The sequence below is a fragment of the Manihot esculenta genome, chromosome 4, assembly GCF_001659605.2.
Source record: "Manihot esculenta cultivar AM560-2 chromosome 4, M.esculenta_v8, whole genome shotgun sequence".
NCBI classification, from domain to species: domain Eukaryota; kingdom Viridiplantae; phylum Streptophyta; class Magnoliopsida; order Malpighiales; family Euphorbiaceae; genus Manihot; species Manihot esculenta.
The window spans coordinates 3,965,013-3,989,072 of NC_035164.2; the positions used below are offsets into that span (position 1 = coordinate 3,965,013).

Here is a 24,060-nt window from a genome sequence, read left to right on the forward strand (position 1 = left end):
TTGCTTTCAAAAAAAAATGAGCGAGGGAAGAGACAATTCCAAGTAATATGACTAAGTATGTAGTTTAAACTCTATGTTTTGATTTGCTTTTATATTTTAGGAATATTAGATTAATTAATGATTTTTTATGAGAATTTGATTTATATCGGCTAATGTATAAGAAATTTCATGAGGATTGCTTTATAACAATCTTCAATCGGGATCTGTAAAGATTTTATCAATTTTCTAGAATGGATTTTTGTTGTAAGTAGAGGTGAGCAGTATTCGGTTGAAATCGAAAAAACCGACCAAACCGAATTAATTTAAAATTTTGGTTCGATTTTTTATTTATTTCAGTTTGATTTAGCTTTTAATTTCAAAAATTTCAGTTATTTTGATTCGGTTCGATTTTAATCAGAAAAAAAAATTAAAAAAGTTAAACCGAACTGATTAGTGATAATAGTATATTATTTTCAATAACATAAAGAGATTAGATCATATTAAGGTTAAAATATTTTAATTAAATTTTAAAATACTAAAATAAAGTGTAAAAAATAAAAAAATATTAAAAATTCAAATCGATCAAATCGAACTGAATCAAATCAGTTCGATTCGATCGGTTTCTAACCAAAATCAATTCGATTTGATTTTTATAAATACTAAAATTTTAATTTTCAATTTATTCAATTCGATTCGATTTTAAACCAAATCGATGGATTATTCACCCTAATTGTAACTAGACATTCTAGTCGTGAATGTTTTGGACTCCATATTTTCGACTAATCCGGTGCGAATGTTCGAATTTTTTAATTATAAAATATATAACTAATATTTGTGAAATGGAGTATATAATATTGATATAGTAATTTAATATAAGACATTGAACCTGAAGAATAAGTGTTCCCGTGGAAGGAATCAAGGAATGGGTTGTAGATGTGGTGTTATGAGTTGGCAACCATTCATTAACTGATACACAAAAATGCATGAAGCTACAGCTGTGATCTTTACTTATTCTCTTTCAAACAAGGCAAGAAAATTCCGCTGCAGTTTCCAGCGATTTTATAGCATTTGCATAGTTTAACTGATCAATTCAAACCCCACCACCACATGATTCCTTAGCTGCTAATCTTCTATTTTTAGACTCGGTATATCGCATAAATAAAGATTAAAAAACTAAATTTAACCATAAATTATATAACAAATATTAAAAATATTAAATTCTATCTTTTAATTTAAATTTATTCTCTTTAAAAAATTAAATAAAATCATTATTTTTAAAAATTTCAATTGATTTATTTAAATTTTTAATGATAATTTAACAATAAATTTAAACCAAAACATTAAATTTGATATATTTATTTTTCACTAAAAGGTAATATTTTGACAAATTAAAATATTGATTTATAATTTTCTCAGCATATTATTCGTATGATAATAAATTCTGTAATAGCTGAATTAAATATCTATGTCTAAATTTATTTAGAATTAATTTAAACAAACTCATTAGTCAATAACGGCTGAATATTTTAAATGAAAATAAAATTTCAAAATTAATTATTATATATCCATATGTACACGCATGAGATGACCAGGTCTGTAAAGACTTTGACCTGGTTTTTAAAGAAATGTCTTTGCCAGAAAGGCGCACTGCTGCGATGTAGTGTAGGAATCAGATGTTTACGTGGCCATGAATAATTAATTTACATATCGAATCAAACGACAAGTATCAACTCAAATGATAAATACTGAATCAAACGACAAATATTAAGTCTCGATGATGAATGCTTAATCGTATTATGTAGTATGTGAAATATTTTTCAAATTTGTTTGACATTGAAATTATATTAGAAAAATATTTTTAAAAAAAAAATAAACAAAATTTGTAATATGACAAGTGAGATTATTTTTAATCATTGTAATTTTTATATGTATAAGTATTTTATAGTTACAATTTTGATTTAAATATTTAATAAGTTAATTTTAAATAATATATAAATGTAAATATGTATTTTACCTAATTTTCTTTTGTGATTGAGACTCGGGAATTTCTGCCTTTCATTACTTAGAAATGAGAAGAAAAGAACCTGAAAACTTCACTACAATTGGAAAAGTATGAAAAAACAAGAAGCTATAATTGGAAAGGAAAAAAAGATGCATACAGTGACAAATAATTAAAATATTGGCATTAAATCATTAAATTAAAGATATATTATATTTTAATTTTTAAATAATTAACATGTTTAAATTGAAAGTTATTCGATTTATTATTCCATCAACGGATCAAGAGAATAAATATTTAAAATTTTTTAATATAGATAAAGAATTTTATATTGTATAAAACTATATTTTGATCTCTAAATTTTAGTATAATTATAGATTTATCCTTATATTTTTAAAATTAAATCCTTTAATCCCTTTATATTTAATTTATCTAAAATTACAGTTTCTCAATCCATTATAGATATTAATTCAAAATTAGTGATTTTCTGAAAATATAATTTCTTCCTAAAATACTTTTTATAAAAGTTTACATAAATAGTTTATTTGGTACCACTTACAAATAGTTGTAGTTATAAATGTTTTCTGAAAATTTTGAAATTATAAGTATTAAAGTAATTTTATGAATAGAAATTAAAGAATAAAAATAATTAAAAATTGGTTAAATGAGATATTATAAATAAAAGTTAACGGGGAATTTAAATATTCTTTCAAATAAAAAATGAAAAAACAAAATATTTAAATTGTAATAAATGAGGACGGATTAATTATAGAGAGATTTAAGTGTACGATTTAAAAAATATACGGACCAATCCATTAATTATGCTAAAAGTTAAGAATTCAAGGATAATTTATTTATTTAAAAAAAATAATGAAAAATTTATACACTTTCAACCATAAAAATAAATGGACAGAATTTTAATTTGGATGAACTGATTTTGGATGAATTGATTATAGAGATATTTAAGTGTTGGATTTAAAAAATGTTGATTATGTTGAAGTTAAAAGTCGAAAAGAATATTAAATATCTACGTTTTGATAAAATCTCTTAACCAAAAGTTTGAGAAAGTGGTTTCTTGCCTTAGAAAGGAAGGTTAAATTATTGAAGAATCATTTTGATCAATTGAAGAGAAAAGCATCTGAAATTTGAAATGCCAATTGACACACTTTTAATGGCAATGGTTGAAAAGAACTTTCTTATGTTTGTTTAACTATTCTCCTGAGAAAATCCCATTATTTAACTATAAAAATATTTTTACATTTTTAATTTATTGATATTGACTCGGTTCTAGAATAATAAAAATTTTAAATTTGAGTTTCGATTAGAATTAATTATAAAAAGTTTATAAATGTTATTAATTATAACTAATTCTTTTGGGAAAGATTATATAACTAATTATATTAGCTTGAACATTAACTATCTGGGAATATAATCAATGAGAATCTATTTAGCTGGAACATTAACTATCTGGGAAAAAAAAAACTCTATAATTAACATCTTTTAATTCCAATTATTTAATGAAGCTTTGAAGATGCTAGTTCAAAGGCAGAGAATCTTTTAATGGAGACCACTGCTTCTAAATTGAAGTGGAAGAGGAACAATAATTCATGCAATTAAACTAGGTCTTCAACTATGTTATCATTATTATAATATTGGGTGAATCTAAATATAAACAGTTCTGTCCCTAAATTTTGATTAACTCAACATTTAAGTCTGTCCATCCAAATTTCCATCAACTTCCCATTTTTTCAACTGCAAAAATTGCCATGATACCCTTAATAATATTTCTCTAAACAAATAATAAAATTCCCCGTCTATTTTTTATTACCAAATAAAATATATATGTATATATAAGAAAGAAATTCAATTAAAACTCATGCAACTATCAAAAGATGATTTTCAAGCAAGTCCCTCTATAGCTATACTGTTGCACTTGAAGGCAGACCGACTGGCTGGTCGTGGGCTAGTTCAGCCGCACAAATCAAGGGGACTTCTAAATGGACTTGTATGTTTATATTTATTTATTTTACCATGCTTATAACAGTTTTAAAGCCCTGCACTGACTTCCTCTAATCACTGCCAACATCCGCAACGACAGCAACACCAGCATGAGTCGTCTATCGTCTCGCCTCTGATCTAATCAATGGCCAAATGTTGTTAGCGTGCTCGATATTAGTGTAGATGTAGACATCAACCCACCATTTCCAGATGCACCAGAAGGATGGAGATATCATTTTGTAGATAGATAAAACTCGAATCCATATCAGAAAATGGGCACGATTTGAGTGATGATCAAGTTCAAGTGCCGGACCGCTGGTTGTTTTAATATAAACCTTTCTCATTATTAACAATGAAAACAACAAAAAAGTTTGAAAGGGAAGGGGCAGCAACAGAAAGTTAATGCTGAGAAGATCACTTCCTCAGAAAGCCAAATCTTTATTCCTTAGCATCTAAGGTTGGTCCAAATCACTGAAAGTGAAAGATGTAAAACTGCTCAAGGATTTTTATTGTTCGAGTACTTCCAGTTCAGGGAGTTGATTGCAACAAAATATTAACTTCAAGAACATGCCTGAACATCCAAGGGACAGTAGGTCCTTCAAGTCAGCCAGATACCAAAATATAAGGCAAGAGAAATGAAGACAGACTCTACCAAACTTGACAGGGACCTTGCCCAGATTGAAATCATTATCAGAACTAACACTGACAGGTCATGCAGTGCAAGTGTTTGAGGTTTCAGCTGAACTACAAAGGAATTTTTTTTTATAAAAAAAAGGGATAACGCAAGATTAAAATGATGAGTTCTAGTATTCCAGCTCAGAAATTAACGAATAAGCAAAATAGTCCAAGGTGATTTACCATCATCTTTCCAGAATTAGTGGTGGGCACCTCCTTAGAGAAGCTTTCCACCAGAGAAATCCCAAGACAATGTTCTATGCATACAAAGGATTCGGGAGGTGTTTTAGAAATATCAATCTCACAAGGAGACAACAAAAATCAGACAATCATTACTGGGCAACAACACAAGGTTTGACTACTCAAAATTCTCACATCGCATAGAACATAATCTCAATTCTCAAGTCATTAACAAAGGAAAAGTTTACCTCAAGTACAAAATAATAAAAACATAAACGTTTAAGATGAAAATTGGGGCATGTGGATAAACTACTCAGCAGTAAGCCAAAACTTATCCTGAAAGCTCTTATCAATAAAAGAAACCAAGTACTTTTCCTCCAACATTCTTTCTCCTAGCTTCTTCATGATCCATGATGCCAGCAGATGTTGTTAGCACAATATATCCAAACTGCATGTATTCATAAAAATAAAAAATTAAAACCCTTTAAGGCAGAGAAAGAAATGATGACACAAAAACCACAAATAACAACAAAACATCTACAAGTACACTCTTAATACAATGGTGGTGGAGAAATGCAGAAGAGCCCCCCAAACAAAAAGGACCTAATCTGTTCCCATAAACTATACCTAATAGACAAAATAAAATCCATCAAACTACTCTCCAATGGAAAACATAAAAACAGAACTGACACCAAATCCCTAGATCTCGTATTTGGCCGCGAAAAAGACCATAATCAATTTCAATAAATTGAAAAATACTGTCCTCTGCAAACTATGTTTTTAAGACTCACCTGTCTTGAAGGAAGCAATCTAGCAGTCCAACCTTCAATCTCTTTGACTCCAATATCAAAGCGAGGACTAATAACTCCACACTTGTTCAATCGCCCATTCAGTTCAACCACAATTTTGCCAGCTCTGTGATCATCGACATACTCAAACTCCCCAATGTAACCTGCAATACAGAAAATACATAAACCAACATATTTTTACAAATTCTACTAGTATTTGATACTTCAGTAAGGAGAAAAGCCTAAATTGCACGTGAACAAACCATGCTTCTGCATCACCAAAAGAAATTTGATGATCACTTTTGATGATGGCCTGATCATAACCTGTCGTTTACCCCTCTTCTCAGCATTATACATGCTCTTAAGAGCATCATTTAAAACACTGACTCTCACCATTCTTCCAAATGCAAGCTACTGAAAATTTTAACAAAAATCAAATTAAAATAAATAAATAAACGTAAAATAAAGAGTTGGCATGCATGCTATTACATTTCAACCTCAAGTAACACAAGGCCATATACAGGCAACATAAACAATAAAAACTGCATCGAGAAGGAAGAATTCATTAGCTCTATATAAAGAGACATTGGCTTAGTTTCAATGGTTCCTCCACACAAATAAATCAAATTTCAATCCATCATAATGCTATTAGTAGAAACAACAATAATTTGAACAGGCCAAACAAACAAATACCCATTCGCACACAAGAATAGAACATGTTTGGGATGAAATTCTGATTTCTCAAAACAGTTCATAGCCCCAACATGAGATAAAATTCCTAATTCCACCAAAGCAAACCGACTCAAAATTAACCTTAAGAATAGGTATTTCAAGAAAAGCTTATCAGTACTTCTTCAAAAACTTAAACAAGAGTGAATGTTAATCTGAGATAACAAAAGAATTATCTTCAATTGAACAAAAGGGTACTGATCAGAATCAGTGAAACGCTTCGAAAATCGTCCTTCAAGTTATATAAGAGATTTAGATCATACAATTTTTCGTGTATGCTTCAGATGCTTCCATTGAAACAAAATAATTTTTATCAGGTAAGATGATGATGAGACAGGGAGAGGAACAATTACCGGAGAGAAGAATCGGAGGCCGCGTCTGGTAGATGGAATCCTGGAACAGAGTAGAACAAGCAGCAGTAGGGTTGAGCCTTTTTGGATTGGGGCTTGTTTTAGGGTTTATTGGGTTCTACCAATTTACGAAACTGCCCCTGTGGGTTTAATTATTTTAGGTTAAATTGCAATTTTACATGCTTGATTTTGTCCTTATTAGTAATTTAATCTTTATATTTTCCAAAATTCATTAAAACATCTTTAAATTATAATTATTTTCTTAATATATAAAATAATTATTGTAATTCTATTTTATTTTATTTTTTAGTATTTAAAAATTTAATATTTTTAAAATAATTATAATTGAAAATTTAAGAAAAAATATTTATTTTTAATATATGTAAAAAAATAAAATATTTAAAAATTATGAGATCCACGAAATAATCGATAAAATAAGAAACTGGACTTTTGCTTCGTCGGTGGTAAAAATGACCCCTTTTAGTAGTTTTATGAGTAAATACCTCTTAACTTTTCACTAAAAATTATTTTATCACTTTTGTATTTAATTTTTTTTCTAGAAATAATTAAATTATTTACACCTTTAAATTTTAAATTATAAAATAATTTAAATCTCTAAAATTATCTGCCTGACATTGATATGATAGCAGACCTAATCCATTATCACGCTTTTGATCGGCACCATCAGGTAGACTTTCATTTATATAATGACTAGCAAACTACAATTTGTTTGTTTTTTTTTTTAAATTTCTGTCGTGCTTGTTGGTACACCAAATTTTTTAATTTGGCATCATACAAGAAATATACGACATAGTGTATGCTTATTATAAAACTTTATATGCAAAAATTTTTATCTATTTTTTTTTTTAAGATGAAAGAAATATTATTAATTCAAAGCGATCAAGGAAACTATATGAGGAGAAGGGATATGAATCCAAATTTCTTACCTGACTCAGAATGAACCGATGTTGCTAGAATATGAGCGACATCATTCGCAGACCTATGAATAAAAACACATCTTGCTTCCTCATAACTGGATAGAAACAATTTACGATCTTGAACCAAAAGACCAAAAGGTGATAAATCATCTAATGAAGTATTGTTAATTGACACAATAAGAACCTGAGCATCCGATTCGAAAAGAACTCGATCCCATTCGCACTCTTTAATACAGCTCAATACCTCTCGAAAAGTCACTGCCGCACACTTAACCTCCATCTGACTGCAAAAACAGCCTATAAATCTACCATTAGCATCTCAGACTACACAGCCGAAACCTAGTAAACTTCGTTGTGAGTTTAAAGATACGTCAATATTAACCTTAATCCAACCCTGCGGTGGAGGAGACCAAACAGTCAAAGCCGACACAACATTGGTGCAGCTGGTACAATTAGAACAGGTCCCCCTCCATTGCTGTAAAAAATTCAGTGTCATGAAAAACACACCACTCACAGTTGAATTAATTAAAACTGGTAAGTAATAAATTCTAAAATTTTGATAAACCATGTCTGATTTTTTTTTTATTAAAATGGGTACATAAGCATTAATTTATTGCATACTATGCATAAAAATTAATTTAAAAAAATATAATTATATATTGTGAAATGAGAAAGAATCTTAAAATTAGTCTAATTGTTATTGTAATATTTTTAATTTTATTTATTGTTTCTTATAATTATATATAATTTTTAGAGTAAAAACTTTATTATAAAGATAAAAAAATCGTAATTAATAATTTTAAAAATATAATATAGTTATGAACTATCCCAAAAGTACTAAACCAAATAGCCGCTTAATTACCGTCAATCTTGAGTCAAAACACAAAACTCAATCCAACGGTCCTTAATGTCTACATTATCGATCCGATTTGCGCCTCACTTAAACCAATGGATTCTCAGTAGCACAAATCACTCAACCGTAGATTAGAAAACTAATCCAATGGTCTGAGATATCCAAGTCACCGATCCGCGAGAAATTCCATTGACCAATAGCATTAATCACCGCCTTTTCTATAAATAATTCGACGCACCGAGCTCTCAAAAGTATCCCTTATCGGCTTTCAAATTTCTCCCTTTTGTTTCCGTCTTGTAAGTTCTAGGAATCGAAACCTAACTCTCTCCCAAAGAAATGGCACCGAAGGCGGAGAAGAAGCCTGCTGAGAAGAAGCCAGCGGAAGAGAAGAAGACGGTAGCAGAGAAAGCTCCGGCGGAGAAGAAACCGAAGGCCGGAAAGAAGCTACCAAAAGAGGGTGGTGCGGCGGCCGGAGACAAGAAAAAGAAGCGCGTGAAGAAGTCCACGGAGACATACAAGATCTACATCTTCAAGGTCTTGAAGCAGGTCCATCCAGACATCGGGATCTCGAGCAAGGCAATGGGAATTATGAACTCCTTTATAAACGATATTTTCGAAAAGCTTGCACAGGAAGCGTCGAGACTAGCAAGGTACAACAAGAAGCCAACAATAACTTCGAGGGAGATCCAGACGGCTGTGAGATTGGTGTTGCCAGGAGAGTTGGCGAAACACGCTGTGTCCGAGGGGACTAAGGCGGTGACCAAATTCACTAGCTCTTGAAGCGGTTCTGAATAGCAAGGGACTGTTTTGGTGGTTGGTAGTGAATTAGGGTTTGTTGTGTGTATGTGTTTTAGGGTTAGGTATATGTTACTATTTACTATTTCTAGTGTTTTTTTCTTCGAATTCGATTTGGGTTTATAGTTGAAGCTTGGATTTTCTCAATCCAAATATTTCTATGTTAGAATTAAAATACAAAAATCGATCAATTGTGTTCTTCAAAATTGACTTGTGAATGTGATTTTAATCTGAGAAATATGTATTGAACTTCACCGTTTGGTCCCATGCGTATCGCATAGTTTAGTAGGCAAAACTAGTATTTGGTGCAAGTCGATGGTTTTTGTACTATATTTTCGTCTGGGTTTGCAGGGTTGGTGATCGGTGAAGAAGATGAGGAGGATTTCTTTGTGCAACTTGATGATTATTTTTGTTAATGTTAGCTTTTGCTTCTTTTAATGGTTAATTGTGAATTCCTTAACCTTCAAAATTGTAATCGAAAAATTCACAGGCCATGTTCTGCTGTTGTCAGCTCAGTTCTGCTTGTTGCTTAAGCTTAGAGGAAGATGAAAATAGATAAATATCGTTTAAATAATGTGAGTTTAATTTTAGTGGGAAGGTTAATTTCTGAAGAATCTGCCACTTCTATAAAAAGGTTGGAACGCTGACGGTGATGGAAAGATTCGAGATGAGGAATAAAGCTTTATCAATTGAAATTGAAGAATATATGCTCAATACTGGAAAATTTTAGAATTGATGATAGTAGTTTCGCAATAATCAATTATTGAATGCGTTCAATGTTTACGAATAAATTTATTTAACAAATTCTCCGATATGTGAAAGAAAAGATCTATTCAAGCAGATGTTTAAGTAAACAGTATTACTCATATTAGGGTTAGTAAATCAGAAAAAATTAAAAAAGAAAAAACTTTGAATTGACTACCGAATGCCAGGAAGCACTTTACTGTTTTTCTGCGTGCATATGGAACAGTCGGGCGTTAATGCAAGGAGATAACTGCAGGTTGGTGGAATCTGCAAACAGGTTGCTGTCAATTGAAGATATCTCACGCAGCAGCAAAGAGATTAAATAGCCTATGTGAGAAGGAAGCTCATGTTAGAATGGTTTTTCCAAGTTGCAACATATACACCTTTTAGTCCTTGTCTTTATTTGATTGGAGTAAGGAAACTAAGTGCAAAAACCTCTTGTTTAGTTTGTACTTTTAAGTTACCTTTCTCAGAAATAGAATATTTTGCTTCTATGGTGTGAAGGAATTAGCTTAAGTAGCACTTGATAAATAATACTTGCCTAGTTAAGAGATCCATTAATATTATCAATTTATCTTTTAATATTATGCTTTAAATTATACTATAAATATTATTATTTTTTACAACTTAAAAATAATTGTATGTTCTATGTTAATTCATCTCCTCCATTCAATTAAATGGAGGAGATAAATTAGTTCTCTTCCATCCTAAGTTGGGTCCAATTTCGCACAACCAAAGAATTTGCCAAAGCAATTTCCAAGAAACAGAAACAAGAAGTTTCATTGCATTAATCTAAAAATGTCAATCCTAAAATAGTATTACAGTTATCAAAGGGACTACACAATGTTTCAAACTTCCCCTACAACAAAATAACCCAAAATTACATACAACCAAAGCAGAAGAGTTGAGGCACCCAAATTGGCTTTCAGCTAGGAAGAAAGCACTTAAGCCTTCTTGGGGGACTTGGTGGCCTTAGAGGGAGACTTTGGTTCCTTTGCAGCTTTTTCACTCTTTTTGGGCAACAGAACAGGGTTGATATTTGGAAGGACTCCTCCATGAGCAATGGTCACACCTGCAAGCAATTTCCCAAGCTCTTCATCATTTCTCACAGCAAGCAAAACATGCCGCGGTATTATTCTGTTCTTCTTGTTGTCTCTTGCTGCATTTCCAGCCAATTCCAGCACCTGAGCCCCAATAACACTATGCATCAGAACAGTGGAACAGTAGATTTCAACTTGATCCATGATAAACAGTACAATAACGAAATTCATAGAAAATGAAGTCAGTATTGCAGAATCAGATTAAACAAACTCAAATCTTTCTTTTTTTCCCCCTTAAACACCCTAATTCAACTATATGGACAACAAATCTTCTCACTGCCATTTTGGCATATAACAGAAAATTGAAGCTCCATTTGGCAAGAGTGAGATCTCCAGACAGTACAAGTGGAGCAACACAACTTTTTCTACAATTTTCCCAATTGCCAAACAGACATTTGTGACCAAAACTAACAAAAAAGTCAAATTCAGCTCAGCCAGAGATAGTAAACAAAATCACAATGTAGGGCATATTATACAGCAATCGCAGATCTGAAAATTACGCAAAAAACTGAAAATCCAAAATTGGGAAAGAAGCAAAAAATTACCTCAGCAGCTAGGTACTCGAGAACAGCGGCCAAGTAAACTGGAGCACCAGTTCCAACACGCTGCGAATATCTTCCTTTCTTCAAGTACCGCCCGATTCTCCCAACCGGAAACTGCAAGCCGGCTTTGACCGACCTAGAAACGGGCTTCTTCTTCGGACCCCCACCTTTCCTTCCTCCGGCTCCCTTCTTCACTTTCCCTCCAGACTCCATCTGCCAAAAAGATCCGACCCGTTTATGAACACCGATAGAGGAAACCGCCGATCTAGCTTCAGTGAGAAAGACAGCAAATAATCAATAGACTGCTGCTGTGTTGTCGAACGATTTTATAGCCAGTTGTCTGGATATGGGAGTCTGAGAAGTAGGGAGTGAGAGAACGAATACCGTTGGATTGACGACCAATATGAACGGTTGTGGGTTGTTTAGGGAGCAATCCGCGTCATTTGAAATCGACCAATAGAAAGCGAGATTTCTCATTGAAATGTTTTTAGTGCCATTTTAAAAAACTTTCACTTTCCCGCTTGAATTTTCTCCTCTTAAAAGAATTTTTTTTACTTGTAGGATTGCATTTCCAGGCTCAATAGATAGAGACAGAAGGATGATTGTATTGACTACCCAAGTCTAATTCTTAAAAAAAAACTGAACAAACTTAGGCCATCTCCAACCCTATGCACTATTTTTTGCACCATTTTGGTGCTTTGCACTAAAATGGTGCAATATTTACTCCAACCTTCTGCACCAATTTTAACACCAAAAAGAATATTCTATTTATATTCTTCTCTCTCTTTAATATTATATTATTTATTTTACTTTAATTTTATTTATATATTTCACTTAAAAAATTCATATAATTTTATATATTCACTCTAAATATTTATATATTTTATATTTCCTTTGGACTTAAAGGAATTTAAAGAAGAAAATAAAATTTTATTGCTTGATTTAAATTCTATTTCTGATCCAATTGCTCGTGAAACATTTCGCCAAGAAAAAATTCGAATATCAGAGAAAAGAGCTCAGCGTCAACAACAACCACCGCCATCCGCATCTAATGTATATGGTCAATATCTCAATGATATTGCTGGATCCGGGTCTGACCTTCCGGAATATTAAATATTTAATGTACCGTGAATAATTGTATTTTGAATTAATATTTATGGTTCAATTATAATATATGTGTTACTTTACTAATTTATTTATATTATTCTATGTAATATATTATAAATAAATTAATTTATTATAAATATTATTTATAATTGTGAATATATTAATTTAAATTAAATTTTAATAATTATAAAAATATAAAATAAATTAAAAATATAATAAATTATAAGAGTGAAAAAAAATAAATTTAATTAAAAATATATATAAATTTAAAATTATATTATAATTAAAAAAACAAATTTTAAATTATATTATAAATTAAAAAAAAAAAAAAAAAAAAAAAAAAAAAAAAAACAGAAATAGCGCTGCTACAGTGTCACGCCAAATATGGCGTGATACTGTAGCAATTGCTAAAATGGCGTCTTCAAATGGCGCAGCGTTGGAGGGCCATCTCCAACGCTAAAATGAAGAATGGCGCAGCGTTGGAGATGGCCTTAGTAAATTTCAAAATAAATCAAATTGAACATGATGAACACCACTACTTCACACACCACATTGATAGTTGGTATATTGGTAATGTGCGATTGTGTGTGAAAAGCAAAACCAAATAAAAAACAACCCAACACATTACCAATAGCACATAAGTAAAAGGAAAGAAAAACAACAAACATGCAAAATAAAATCAACAAATAGTTATATGCAAGACGGGAAGAAGTAAGCTATAGTGAGACTCGACCACTAATAGTAGCAAATCGGAAAGGAATGCTGTAAAGCCTAGCCACCGGAAACGGATGTTGTAAAGCCTAGCCATAAGACGTAATCGTGTAGTTTTAGATCACTCATATCATGTATCAAGCAAACCTCTCCATTGAATTAAAGTAAAATCTCTTGAAAATAGATATTTCCAATGATACCTCTCGCTAGATTTAATACTAGAGATTTATAAACAACAAAATAATAATAAAAAGAAAAAGAAAATTGCTATTATCCGACTACAAATAGAGAAAACCATAAAAGATAAAATTTTATTTTATGAATGCAAAGAGAATAAAAGTGCGCTCTAGAAAGCCAAAAGAAGAAAATCCAAAAAGAACTATACTGTTTTATGAGTTTTTATTTTAAATAAATACGGCTTTATAATTTTATTAAATGTTTTATTTTTTAATTTATTCTTAAATAAATGCAGTCAATATTAATTAGATTCATCCACATATTAACAAGTATAAGGTTTACTAAAATAAATTAAAAATAGCCTCCTAAGAACAGAGCACATTAATAGGAAATTTTGATAGACAGTTGATGGGATAAAGTTAGTTTCTTGTATGGATAGGCAGGGAAAGGGTCAGAGTTGGTACGATCATATTTAATTAATATGATTAATTAATAAAAGAATAATTAATTAAAATTTGCACTCCAAGACTTAGTCTGGTGAAAAGTGCATCTTGTAGTCTTGAAAGGTCTAAGGTTCGACTCCCTTAACCCCTATTTCAAAAACAAAAAAATTAATTAAAATTTATTTAATAATAAATATATGTGTGATATATATATATCTAAAATTGATATATGAATCCATATGAATTTGAGTCATTGAAAATTAAAACCTCATATTAAGAATGTTTGTAATTCATTAACAATGATTATATAAATTTCATTAATCAAATTAATACAAATTAATTATAATTATAAAATTAATTAATTAAATTATTAGAAATTAATTTAATTATTTATAATTAAATGATTATATTAATTAATTAAATTAAACAATTAATATAAAATTCATTACCGCCCAAAATAATATTACTCATAATGATTATTTGGGGAGAACTTAATAATTAAGAATTTAAATTCATTAAATTTTGACTACATTAGTAATTAGTAAACCTTCAAAAAGGCTTGAAGAAATTGTTTTATTAATTGTACTTTATTATTATTTTTATTGAGTAGAAATTTCTCAAATTAAATTGTTTTCTTAATTGTACTTTACTTAATGTTTGTTATTTAGTATTTATAATTAGGAATAGACAATATTTGATTTAAATTTAAAAAAATAATTGAATTGAATTAATTTAAATATTTACTTTGATTTTTTATTTTTTTCGATTCAGTTTAATTTTTTATTTTTAAAAATTTTAATTATTTCAGATCAATTTGATTTTAATTAAAAAATAATAATAAAATCGAATTAAACCATTAGTGAATAATAATATATTATTTTTTATAATATAAAGATTAGAGTATAAATAAAATTGAAATATTTTAATTAAATTATAAAATATTATTTAAAAAAATAAAAAGACTAAGTGATGAAACTAAATTAAATTAAATCAAATAAGTATAATTTAATTCAAATTGATTTTTATTTAAAATTATTTGAATTCAAATTTTATATATATTAAAATTTTAATTTTTAATTTATTTAGTCTAGTACAATTTTAAACTTAACAAACAAAATATTTAACCTAATTTTTAATATTTCTATATATAAAAATCATATTAAATTTGTTAGCAATTAATCTTTATTGGAATTAACAGTTCATACCAAATTATATTTTTATGTGATAGTATAAAAGAATAGCCTAATAATTAATTGAAAGGACCAGTTTCAACAAATCAAAATCACAATTAATAATTAATGGCAGATTAATAATTAATATTATAAATTTATGTCATACTAAATTTGATAAAAGGATTTAGAATTAAATTAAAAATATGAAAATATTTATTTGATCTTTTTTAAGAATTGAACACTTAACTGCATATAAAGTGCATCAAAATGGATAATATAATCTTAGCTTTTGAGGCCTTGCATGGTTTTAAATTGCATCAAAGGAAAAAAGGGTTTTCTGGGGCCCTCAAAATGGATATCAGCAAGGCCTATGATAGACTTGAGTGGGGTTTCATTCGGGATATGCTTCTTCGGCTGGGTTTTACGCAACAATGGGTTGCTTTGCTGTTCTCTTGTATCTCCACTGTTCGTTATTGGATCCTGCATGATAGCAAGGAGTTAGGCCCTATTGTTCCTACAAGGGGATTGAGGCAAGGAGACCCCTTATCGCCGTACTTGTTTATTCTTTGTGCTGAGGGGCTTTCCCGTCTCCTGCAAAATTGTATAAGCAGTGGAAGCCTTCATGGATATAGGATTTCTCGGAGTGGCCCGCAGATTTCTCACCTTTTTTTCCGCAGATGATAGCTTGATCTTCTTCCGAGCAAGTGTTCAGGAGGCTTTGGAACTCAAGCGTATCCTTCGGATGTATGAAAATGCATCTGGACAGGAGATAAACCTTCAGAAATCATCTATCTCCTTTAGTAGGTACACTCCTGTGGCTCTTCGGGACTCTGTATGCTCAGTACTTCAGGTTGAGGAGAAACCAGATTTTGAAAATTATTTAGGACTTCCTTCTCATGTTGGGAATAATAAGAGGGAAGTGTTCAGTTTTGTTAAGGATAGATTGTGGAAAATGCTGAATTCTTGGAAGCATCGGGCACTGTCTCAAGCAGGTAAGGAGGTTCTCTTGAAAACAGTCCTCCAAGCTTTGCCAAACTATGTGATGAGCTTATTTTTACTTCCTCGGACTCTTTGTGATGAACTGCAACGCATGATGACTAGATATTGGTGGAGTAAGGGGGCGGATCAAAATCGGGGTATTCATTGGCTGGGTTGGCACAGAATGGCAAAGCACAAATCTGATGGCGGGCTAGGTTTCAAAATTCTTCATAAGTTTAACTTGGCCATGCTTGGGAAGCAGGGCTGGCACATTATCAACAGGCCTTAGTCCTTAGTGGCTCGTGTCCTTAAGGCTCGCTATTTTTCGACACAATCTTTCTTTGAAGCTCCTTTGGGAAGTAACCCTAGTTTTTTGTGGCGCAGCATATGGGAAACTCGGGGTCTGATTCGAGCTGGGGCTTACTGGAGGATTGGGAATGGTCAGTCAGTTTCAGTCTGGGGGCAACCCTGGTTGAGAGAGCTGCCTGAGTCCCTGGTTTCCACAACCCCTCCTTTGAACTGTGCTAGAGCTGTTGTTTCAGATCTCATAATTAACTACAGATGGAACGAGAGTTTAATTGCACAGATGTTCAACGAAAGAGATAGAAGTTGTATTTTGAACATCCCTCTTAGTCTTTCATCGTGTTCTGATACATGGTGCTGGAAATTCGAGTCCAAAGGTCACTATTCGGTTAAGAGTGCATATAGGTTCCTGGTTGATGGCTTTCAACATAGGGAAGGGAGCGAGATATGGAAAAGGTTCTGGAAAGCTAAAGTTCCCCCAAAAGTGCTCAATTTCTGCTGGCGGGCTCTAGTTAATGTTGTCCCTTGCCTCTCGTCACTTCAGTCCAAGAGAGTCCCAGTTGATCCTTCATGCCCGTTGTGTCATGTAGCCCCTGAGAATGTCTTGCATATTCTGATTCAGTGCCCTTTTGCCTGCAGCTGCTGGTTAAGCTCACCGTTGGGTTGGCATGCGCCTTCTGCATCTTCTTTAAATGAGTGGTTTTCTTTAGCCTTCTCTTCTGCTTCTGTGGACAATGCCTCCCTTATGCTAATGATCTTATGGGCTTTGTGGCAAAATAGGAACAATGTTGTATGGAAGGGCCAGGGTCAGACTGCGAGTGGTGTGTTCTTCATGGCTCTGAATTTTTTACAGCAATGGAAAGCAGCCCGGGTCGTGTCCTCAGTAAGCACCATTGTCGAGCCGGCTCGCCCGATCTGGTCTCCTCCGCCGCACGGTTGGATCAAGGCGAACATTGACGCCTCTTTAAGCTTGCAACGAGGTTCGGTAGGTTTCGGTTGTATAATCTGGAAGGATGATGGGAGTTTTGTGGCTGCTAGAGCATGCTCTTTTTATAGCCAGATGGATACAAAGTGTGCTGAAGCTATAGCATTCCGAGAAGCATTGAGCTGGATTAAAGAGTGTGGATGGGATCGAGTTCTTTTCGAATTGGATGCTCAGGTACTTGTGATGTCAGTTAATTGTGTTTTGTTAGATGATTTATCGTCTTTTGGCCTTTTGGTTTAAAATTGTAAACTGCTTCTATCTAGTTATGAGGAAGCAAAGTGTGTTTTTATTCATAGATCTGCGAATGATGTCGCTCATGTTGTAGCAACATCGGCTCATTCTGAGTCAGGTCAAGAAATTTGGATTGATATCCCTCTTCCTCATATTGTTTCTTTATTCTCTTTAAATTAATGAAGTTTTCTTGTTATTTCAAAAAAAAAAAACTGCATATAAATTTGTTAATATATTTTTTAAAATTAAAATTAAATAATAAAAAATAAATTATCTTGTGAAAAAAAATTCATAAAAAAATATTTTCTACAGAAAATATTTTTTAAATATAAATTATTTTCTACAAACAAATATAACCTTATTTTAAATTTTATTTGTTTTTTGTATTTGAAAAATCTGTCCTGTTAAATATTTTAAGTGGAAAATGTTTTTCAAGTAAAATATTTTTCAATAAAATAACAAATTTTTTATTATTTAATTTTAATTTAAAAAGTAAAATATATTAATAAATTTATATATATATATATATATCTTAATAAAATTTTTAATGTATGAAAAATCACTTTATTAGAATAGTTAATTTTTCTTTTAAATAAAATAATATTTTCCGTTAATTAAATTTTTTGAATTCTTTGAACGTTAAAAAGTGTGAAAAATATTTTTTTAAAAAATATTTTTGTGCTTTAGACTCAAATGTGATTGAGATTCCAGAGTGATAGAATTGTGACACTTGGTCAAATAGTTTGATTTTGGAGGAAAAAATCAATAAGCTAAGATTGATTAGAAGGATAATAAATGTAGGTAGTAGAGGAGAGTAATAGAATCGGGTGTTATATTTGAAGAGGTTAAAATTTTTTAGGACTGTAAATTGGTGGTTTCAATTAAGTAAAAAGTTAATCTGGCATTGACAAGGCTCATTAATGATGGATAAGTTGACTAATAAATGTTGAGTCAGTTAATCCACACCTCACCTGTCATGCACATCACACGCCTCGGATGTACATAAGTGAGAAGATCAAGCTCTTGGTTAATGATTTATTAAAGTTTAGGAGGTCAGTCTCCGGTCTGAGTTAGGACGACTTTTTGATTTAAGGCTAAGGGACGACTTGTTGATCGTCCTTTTAAGTGGTGACACTTTAGTATATCCAACTATTACGACTACTCAAGCTTCCCGTCACCCCACTAGTGTTGAGCCTGACCTGACCGACGATCTTGCTTTCCACGACACCACTAGTGTTGAGCCTGACCTGACCGACGATCTTGCTTCTTCTGAGGAAACATAGTTTTGTTTTTTTTGCAATTTTAGCAGGTTGTTTTAGCCTTGCTCCTATAATACATAATTTTTATTTAATGAAATCTTCAATTTTTATTCATGCTATTTTTCATTATACTCAATACTTTGCCTATAGAAATTTATACTTAACTATATACTAAGCTTGGCTTCTTGGAAAAATATACTTAGCCTTGTTATTTGTGTGAAGCCTTAATGTCTCATACAGATCAGTAGGTCATTTAAGACTTTATTTAGCATGATAGCATGTTGAGTTGGTGAGACTCAAGATTTATACAAATTAACGAATTAACAATTAATCTTGTAACAAGTAATTAATTGTAGAGACAATACTTTCTTGTCTTAACTAGTCATACAGCCTAGTTTATGTGTTTGGTGAGTAATTTTTAAATGTTCGTAATACTTTTTCAAACTTTAAATGGCTCACCTTTATTTTCTGAGTTATCGACTTGATTTACTCGTCTTTAAACTTTTTTCTAGCACCCGTTAGACTGTATCTTTATTATAGCTTCTTTTCTCCCGGTTTGTAGTTTTTATTATTTTTTATTATAGGTGGTCCTTGAGCTTTTTAATTTCAAGCGATCTTGCCGATTTCTTGGTTCTTTATTATCTTCTGCCAGTTCCGTGTTATCTGATATGAGAACATGAAGAACCTTAAATCGGCATATTATATTGCCCCAGATGAAGTCGATCATTTGCCGAGCTGTAATGTTCTTGACCGCCTTAGTTTTTTATCACTTCGAAAAGTATTCCATAACTACTATCACATACTTTCTCTAATTTCTAGTATGAGGAAAAGGCCCGGGGATATTGATCCCCCATTAAGAGAAAGGTTAGAGAGCCAAGATGCTTGTCTGAGGTACTGCAAGTGCAATGATTCCTCTTCCAAATCGCCGGCAAATATCACACTTTTTCACGTATCCTTCCACATCTGCTTTTAAATAGGTTAATAGTATCTTTGCCTAAAAATTTTATTCGCCAAGAGAGTTATACCTTTGAATTTATTTGATAACACACGAAGCCTTTTGAATTTAATTGGTAACATATGAAGCTTTCTCAGGGCCTAGACATCGGAATCGCAATGTAGGTTTTCCTCTTTTAAACAACACCCTGTCTTCATATAGATAGTTTTCGACCTTGGAGTCTATTTTATTTGCTTTGTTTTTATTCTCGGTAGCTCTCTTTGGTCGAAATACTATATGAAAAGGTCCAGCAGGGTTCCATATGGAGTTACATGATGAGTATGACTTTTCGAAACTTGGTAATGATATTGTTTCAATCAACATCTCATAAGGTAATTGCCCTAACTCTTCATTAGTCAACTGACTCATTAGATTTGCTTTTTCATTCTAAGTTTAAGGGATGAGATTTATCCAGAATGAGATTCCCTTCAATTTAAATTCATGTTGGAGCTATTATATCCGAGTTAACTATGGCTTCATTATTTCATCCCTAACTTCATACACTCCCCTACCTGATTTTCGACTAATTGTGAGTCGTTAAGGACTTTCAAATCACTTACTTCCATTCCATTGCTAATTGCAAACCATTTATTAAAATTTCATATTCTACCATGTTGCTGGAGACTAAAAAATCAACTCATAATGCATATGATATGAGTAACTTATTCGGCCATTCTAAAATTGCCTCGGCCCCCTCTGACTTGGCCTAGCAGCCCCTTTTACATGCACACTCCACCGATATGAATGATTATTCATCCTTTCTCCCGCTGTCCGACCTCTATTCTCACGTGTCTTCTAATTCGGGCTCGCTCGCTCCTTCTCTTTATTAAACGAGCACTCAACTGTGAAATTTACCGAGTGAAATTATTCTAAAAATCAATTTTTTTTAATTTAAAAATCCAAAATCACATAATGATTTTCTTTTTTTTAAAAAGCAATACATTGTCGGGGTAAAGTGACATTACGGTGTTCACCACGCGTCTCAATCTCATTGGACTGATATTTTTTGTCTCCGTTGTCACGCATGAGCAGTGGGCAACTGGGCAGTTATCATGATATTTAGCTGAGGGTGGAGCCACCAAAACAATCCCTAAATCCTTAATTTCTATTGAAAAATTAAATAATAAAAGAAAAAAGAAATAAAGCCTTTCGGTTTTCTATTTTACAAGCCTCCGATCAAAGAAAAGGCTCAACAGTTTCACTCCTCTCTCTCTCTCTCTCTCTCGCCATTTTCACCTATTACCAAATATATCTACAAATATATCTCCAAATTTCAATTTCCCTTTGCTATTTTTATCTCATAGCTCCGCGATTCCTGTAACCATGGTCAGTCTTTTTTCCTTGCTTCAATTTAAGCTTTTTTTTTTGCCAGACAATTTAAGCTTATTAAATCACATTTTGATGCATCTTTGATGTTTGATTTGTAATTTTCAATGGTTACAGTTCCATTTATTGAATTTAGATCCGATTTTTTCGTTAATTAAGTTGCAGATCTTTCGATTTCATGTTGATTAAGCAATTTTACATGAAAATGCCTTGATCTTTGGGTTTGTGCTTAGCTCTTTGACGATTTTTTTTTTTCGTTTTAATTCTGAAAATTGTACTGGTACAGTCCAGAAAATTGAGAATAACAGGAATCTAGCTTGATTCATGGAGTGGCCTTAAAAAGTACAGTTGGCATGTTTGGAGAAAAAGTGGGGACGGGTTTGTGGCGAGAGTTTATACTCATAAGTATGATACCCATTTGTCTTGAATTGAGAGTGCTTCAATTTCTGATAATGGATCTTCTATTGCAAGGAAATAGTTTTTTTTTCTTTAATTATTGGACTAGTTGTCAGATCCAATAATAATCTCAATTTGCTGGAATTATTTTTGGAGATGGATATATAATTTGGCACCATTGTGATCTTGTGACCATTGGTGTTTACCTGATTAACGTTTTGAGTTTTGTCTTTGATCTTGTTAAACTTTGAAATTTTGTATGCTGCATTGTTATGGTTATGTAAATAGTTGGTAATATGATTATTGAGTGATGTAACATATCAAAATGATGAGCGAGTATCGTTATTTAGTGTTTCGACTCAGTTTATGTGAGGATATCTGATATGCTTCTTTTATAGTTCATTCCTGTTTGATTTTGTGCATCCAGTGGTCAGTGAGTATTATTGGTTTTAACTCCGATTTTGGCTCAGTTTGAATTGAAATATCTGTGTGCTCTTTCCTTTGAACAAGGTGGATTTGTTCTTGGCTTAGAATTTAGCTAAGGTTATGTCACCAGAATTTCATATTTTTCTGCGGCTACATTTTAGATTTTATTTATGAAAAAGAAAGGTTAAGGATTTACCTTTCATAGGGATCAATGATCTAACCAGTTTGCACCTTGAGCTTTTGGATGATGCATAGATCCATGTTTCAAGGCCCCTGGTTTAACTTTATTGGTATAGAATGTAATAGTTCATGAATTTGTGTGTATAAGATTTCTGTGAGATGTTAGATGTATAGGGCAATGCCAAAATCCCTGTCCCTGATGTACTGCTATGAGAAAGATGTGGATTAGGAGTTAGGACTTGTGTCAGTTCAGTTCAAACATATTTGATTGTGCTCTTACTAATGATAACTCCAGTATGTGATTCATGATACTTGCAATTCATCATGTAGAACCAGTTGTTTACTTTGACCCCCACTCCTTAAAGGATCATAAAGTAGGGAACAATGCATTTAGCAAAAAATAGTGTACAGAACTTCAGGAAACTGCACACAATCTTTCACTTGTTACAAATTTTCTCTTTCTCTGAGCAGGCCAATGCAGCTTCTGGAATGGCTGTGCATGATGATTGCAAGCTAAAGTTTTTGGAACTGAAGGCCAAACGAACTTACCGCTTTATTGTTTTTAAGATCGAGGAGAAGCAAAAGCAAGTTATTGTGGAAAAACTTGGTGAACCGGCCCAAAGCTATGAAGATTTTACTGCAAGCCTTCCTGCTGATGAGTGTCGATATGCTGTTTATGATTTTGACTTTGTGACTGCAGAGAATTGCCAAAAGAGCAGAATTTTCTTCATTGCATGGTAATATCATACAATAAAAGTAGTTTGCTTTCATGCATGCTCATATGTGTATTTCTGGGCATTCTCTCTAAATATTGGTGTTTCTGTCAATTATTATCTGCAAAGGTCTCCTGACACTTCAAGGGTGAGAAGCAAGATGATCTATGCAAGTTCAAAGGACCGGTTCAAGAGAGAACTAGATGGTATTCAGGTAGAGTTGCAGGCAACTGATCCAACTGAAATGGGCCTTGATGTCATTAGGAGCCGTGCCAGCTAAAGATAAATCTCCCAACTTCTCCCTGAAGAGTTTCTTATGCACTCTTAAGTGAAATGTTTATAGTTCATGGGCAGTGAACCTGACTGAATTATGTTAAAGGTTTGTTGTTTGATTTTTCACCTTAAGTCTTCTTCTGGGACGGTTCCAATGATTTTGATTATATTTTTATGGATCTGTTATGCACTGAACTTATGCATTGTGTGTTTATTTTTAGTCACGTCTACAATATATATATGTGGTGTATCATAATCTCATGATAGAGCAAAACTGGGGTTTGTCTTTACAATACTGAAAATTGATGTTTTACACTTTTCAAGCTCTGCATAAAAGGCATGGTGCTTAGGTGGTTTACTTATATGCGCATGTACTCGTATGTAGACCAAATCAAAAACCTATTCATGCCTGTGACTGATATGTATTATTTTTTAGACTAAACAAGATTGTTAGTGGCATTTCAAACTCTCTTTTTCTGCTTTTCTTTTTCTTTTTCTTTTTTTTCTATTAAACGCTTTGGGCAACAACCTGTAGAATTTTTCCTTTTTTTTTTTTTTCGCTTTTGTGCTCTCCCTCCCTTGCTGCTGTTTTGTTTTTTCCCCTTCTCAGAGGTGGCCATTCATATCATGTTTAAGACCTTGTTTTGTCTGACAACACTTTTTTTTTTTTTTGAAAATTACAATGACATTGTTAGAAGTATCTGAACGGGACGAGA

General features: G+C 32.0%; 4 protein-coding genes across 5 annotated transcripts; 2 read left to right on the forward strand and 2 right to left on the reverse strand.

Moving 5' to 3' along the window:
• Nucleotides 1-5,004: 5,004 nt before the first annotated feature.
• Nucleotides 5,005-6,822, reverse strand: LOC110613052 (40S ribosomal protein S15a-1). 2 transcript variants are annotated; one of them, XM_021753971.2, is made up of 4 exons: nucleotides 6,702-6,822; nucleotides 5,883-6,033; nucleotides 5,623-5,783; nucleotides 5,005-5,279 (listed from the first exon to the last, which is right to left on the reverse strand). In XM_021753971.2, exons 2-4 carry the CDS (start codon nucleotides 6,013-6,015, stop codon nucleotides 5,181-5,183), a joined length of 393 nt encoding a protein of 130 aa, XP_021609663.1. In that variant the 5' UTR covers nucleotides 6,016-6,033; nucleotides 6,702-6,822; the 3' UTR covers nucleotides 5,005-5,180. The 2 variants fall into 2 exon arrangements, with proteins under 2 accessions (XP_021609663.1, XP_021609664.1); XM_021753972.2 differs by having other exon boundaries at nucleotides 5,883-6,030; nucleotides 6,702-6,782.
• A 1,906-nt stretch (nucleotides 6,823-8,728) lies between these two features.
• On the forward strand, nucleotides 8,729-9,549 carry LOC110612788 (histone H2B). The gene has a single exon (XM_021753589.2). It carries the CDS (start codon nucleotides 8,826-8,828, stop codon nucleotides 9,267-9,269), a length of 444 nt encoding a protein of 147 aa, XP_021609281.1. The 5' UTR covers nucleotides 8,729-8,825; the 3' UTR covers nucleotides 9,270-9,549.
• A 1,232-nt stretch (nucleotides 9,550-10,781) lies between these two features.
• On the reverse strand, nucleotides 10,782-12,008 carry LOC110612912 (histone H2A). The gene is made up of 2 exons (XM_021753768.1): nucleotides 11,674-12,008; nucleotides 10,782-11,212 (listed from the first exon to the last, which is right to left on the reverse strand). Exons 1-2 carry the CDS (start codon nucleotides 11,881-11,883, stop codon nucleotides 10,973-10,975), a joined length of 450 nt encoding a protein of 149 aa, XP_021609460.1. The 5' UTR covers nucleotides 11,884-12,008; the 3' UTR covers nucleotides 10,782-10,972.
• A 9,147-nt stretch (nucleotides 12,009-21,155) lies between these two features.
• LOC110612898 (actin-depolymerizing factor 2) lies at nucleotides 21,156-23,564 on the forward strand. The gene is made up of 3 exons (XM_021753741.2): nucleotides 21,156-21,356; nucleotides 22,830-23,095; nucleotides 23,201-23,564. Exons 1-3 carry the CDS (start codon nucleotides 21,354-21,356, stop codon nucleotides 23,349-23,351), a joined length of 420 nt encoding a protein of 139 aa, XP_021609433.1. The 5' UTR covers nucleotides 21,156-21,353; the 3' UTR covers nucleotides 23,352-23,564.
• Nucleotides 23,565-24,060: the final 496 nt, after the last annotated feature.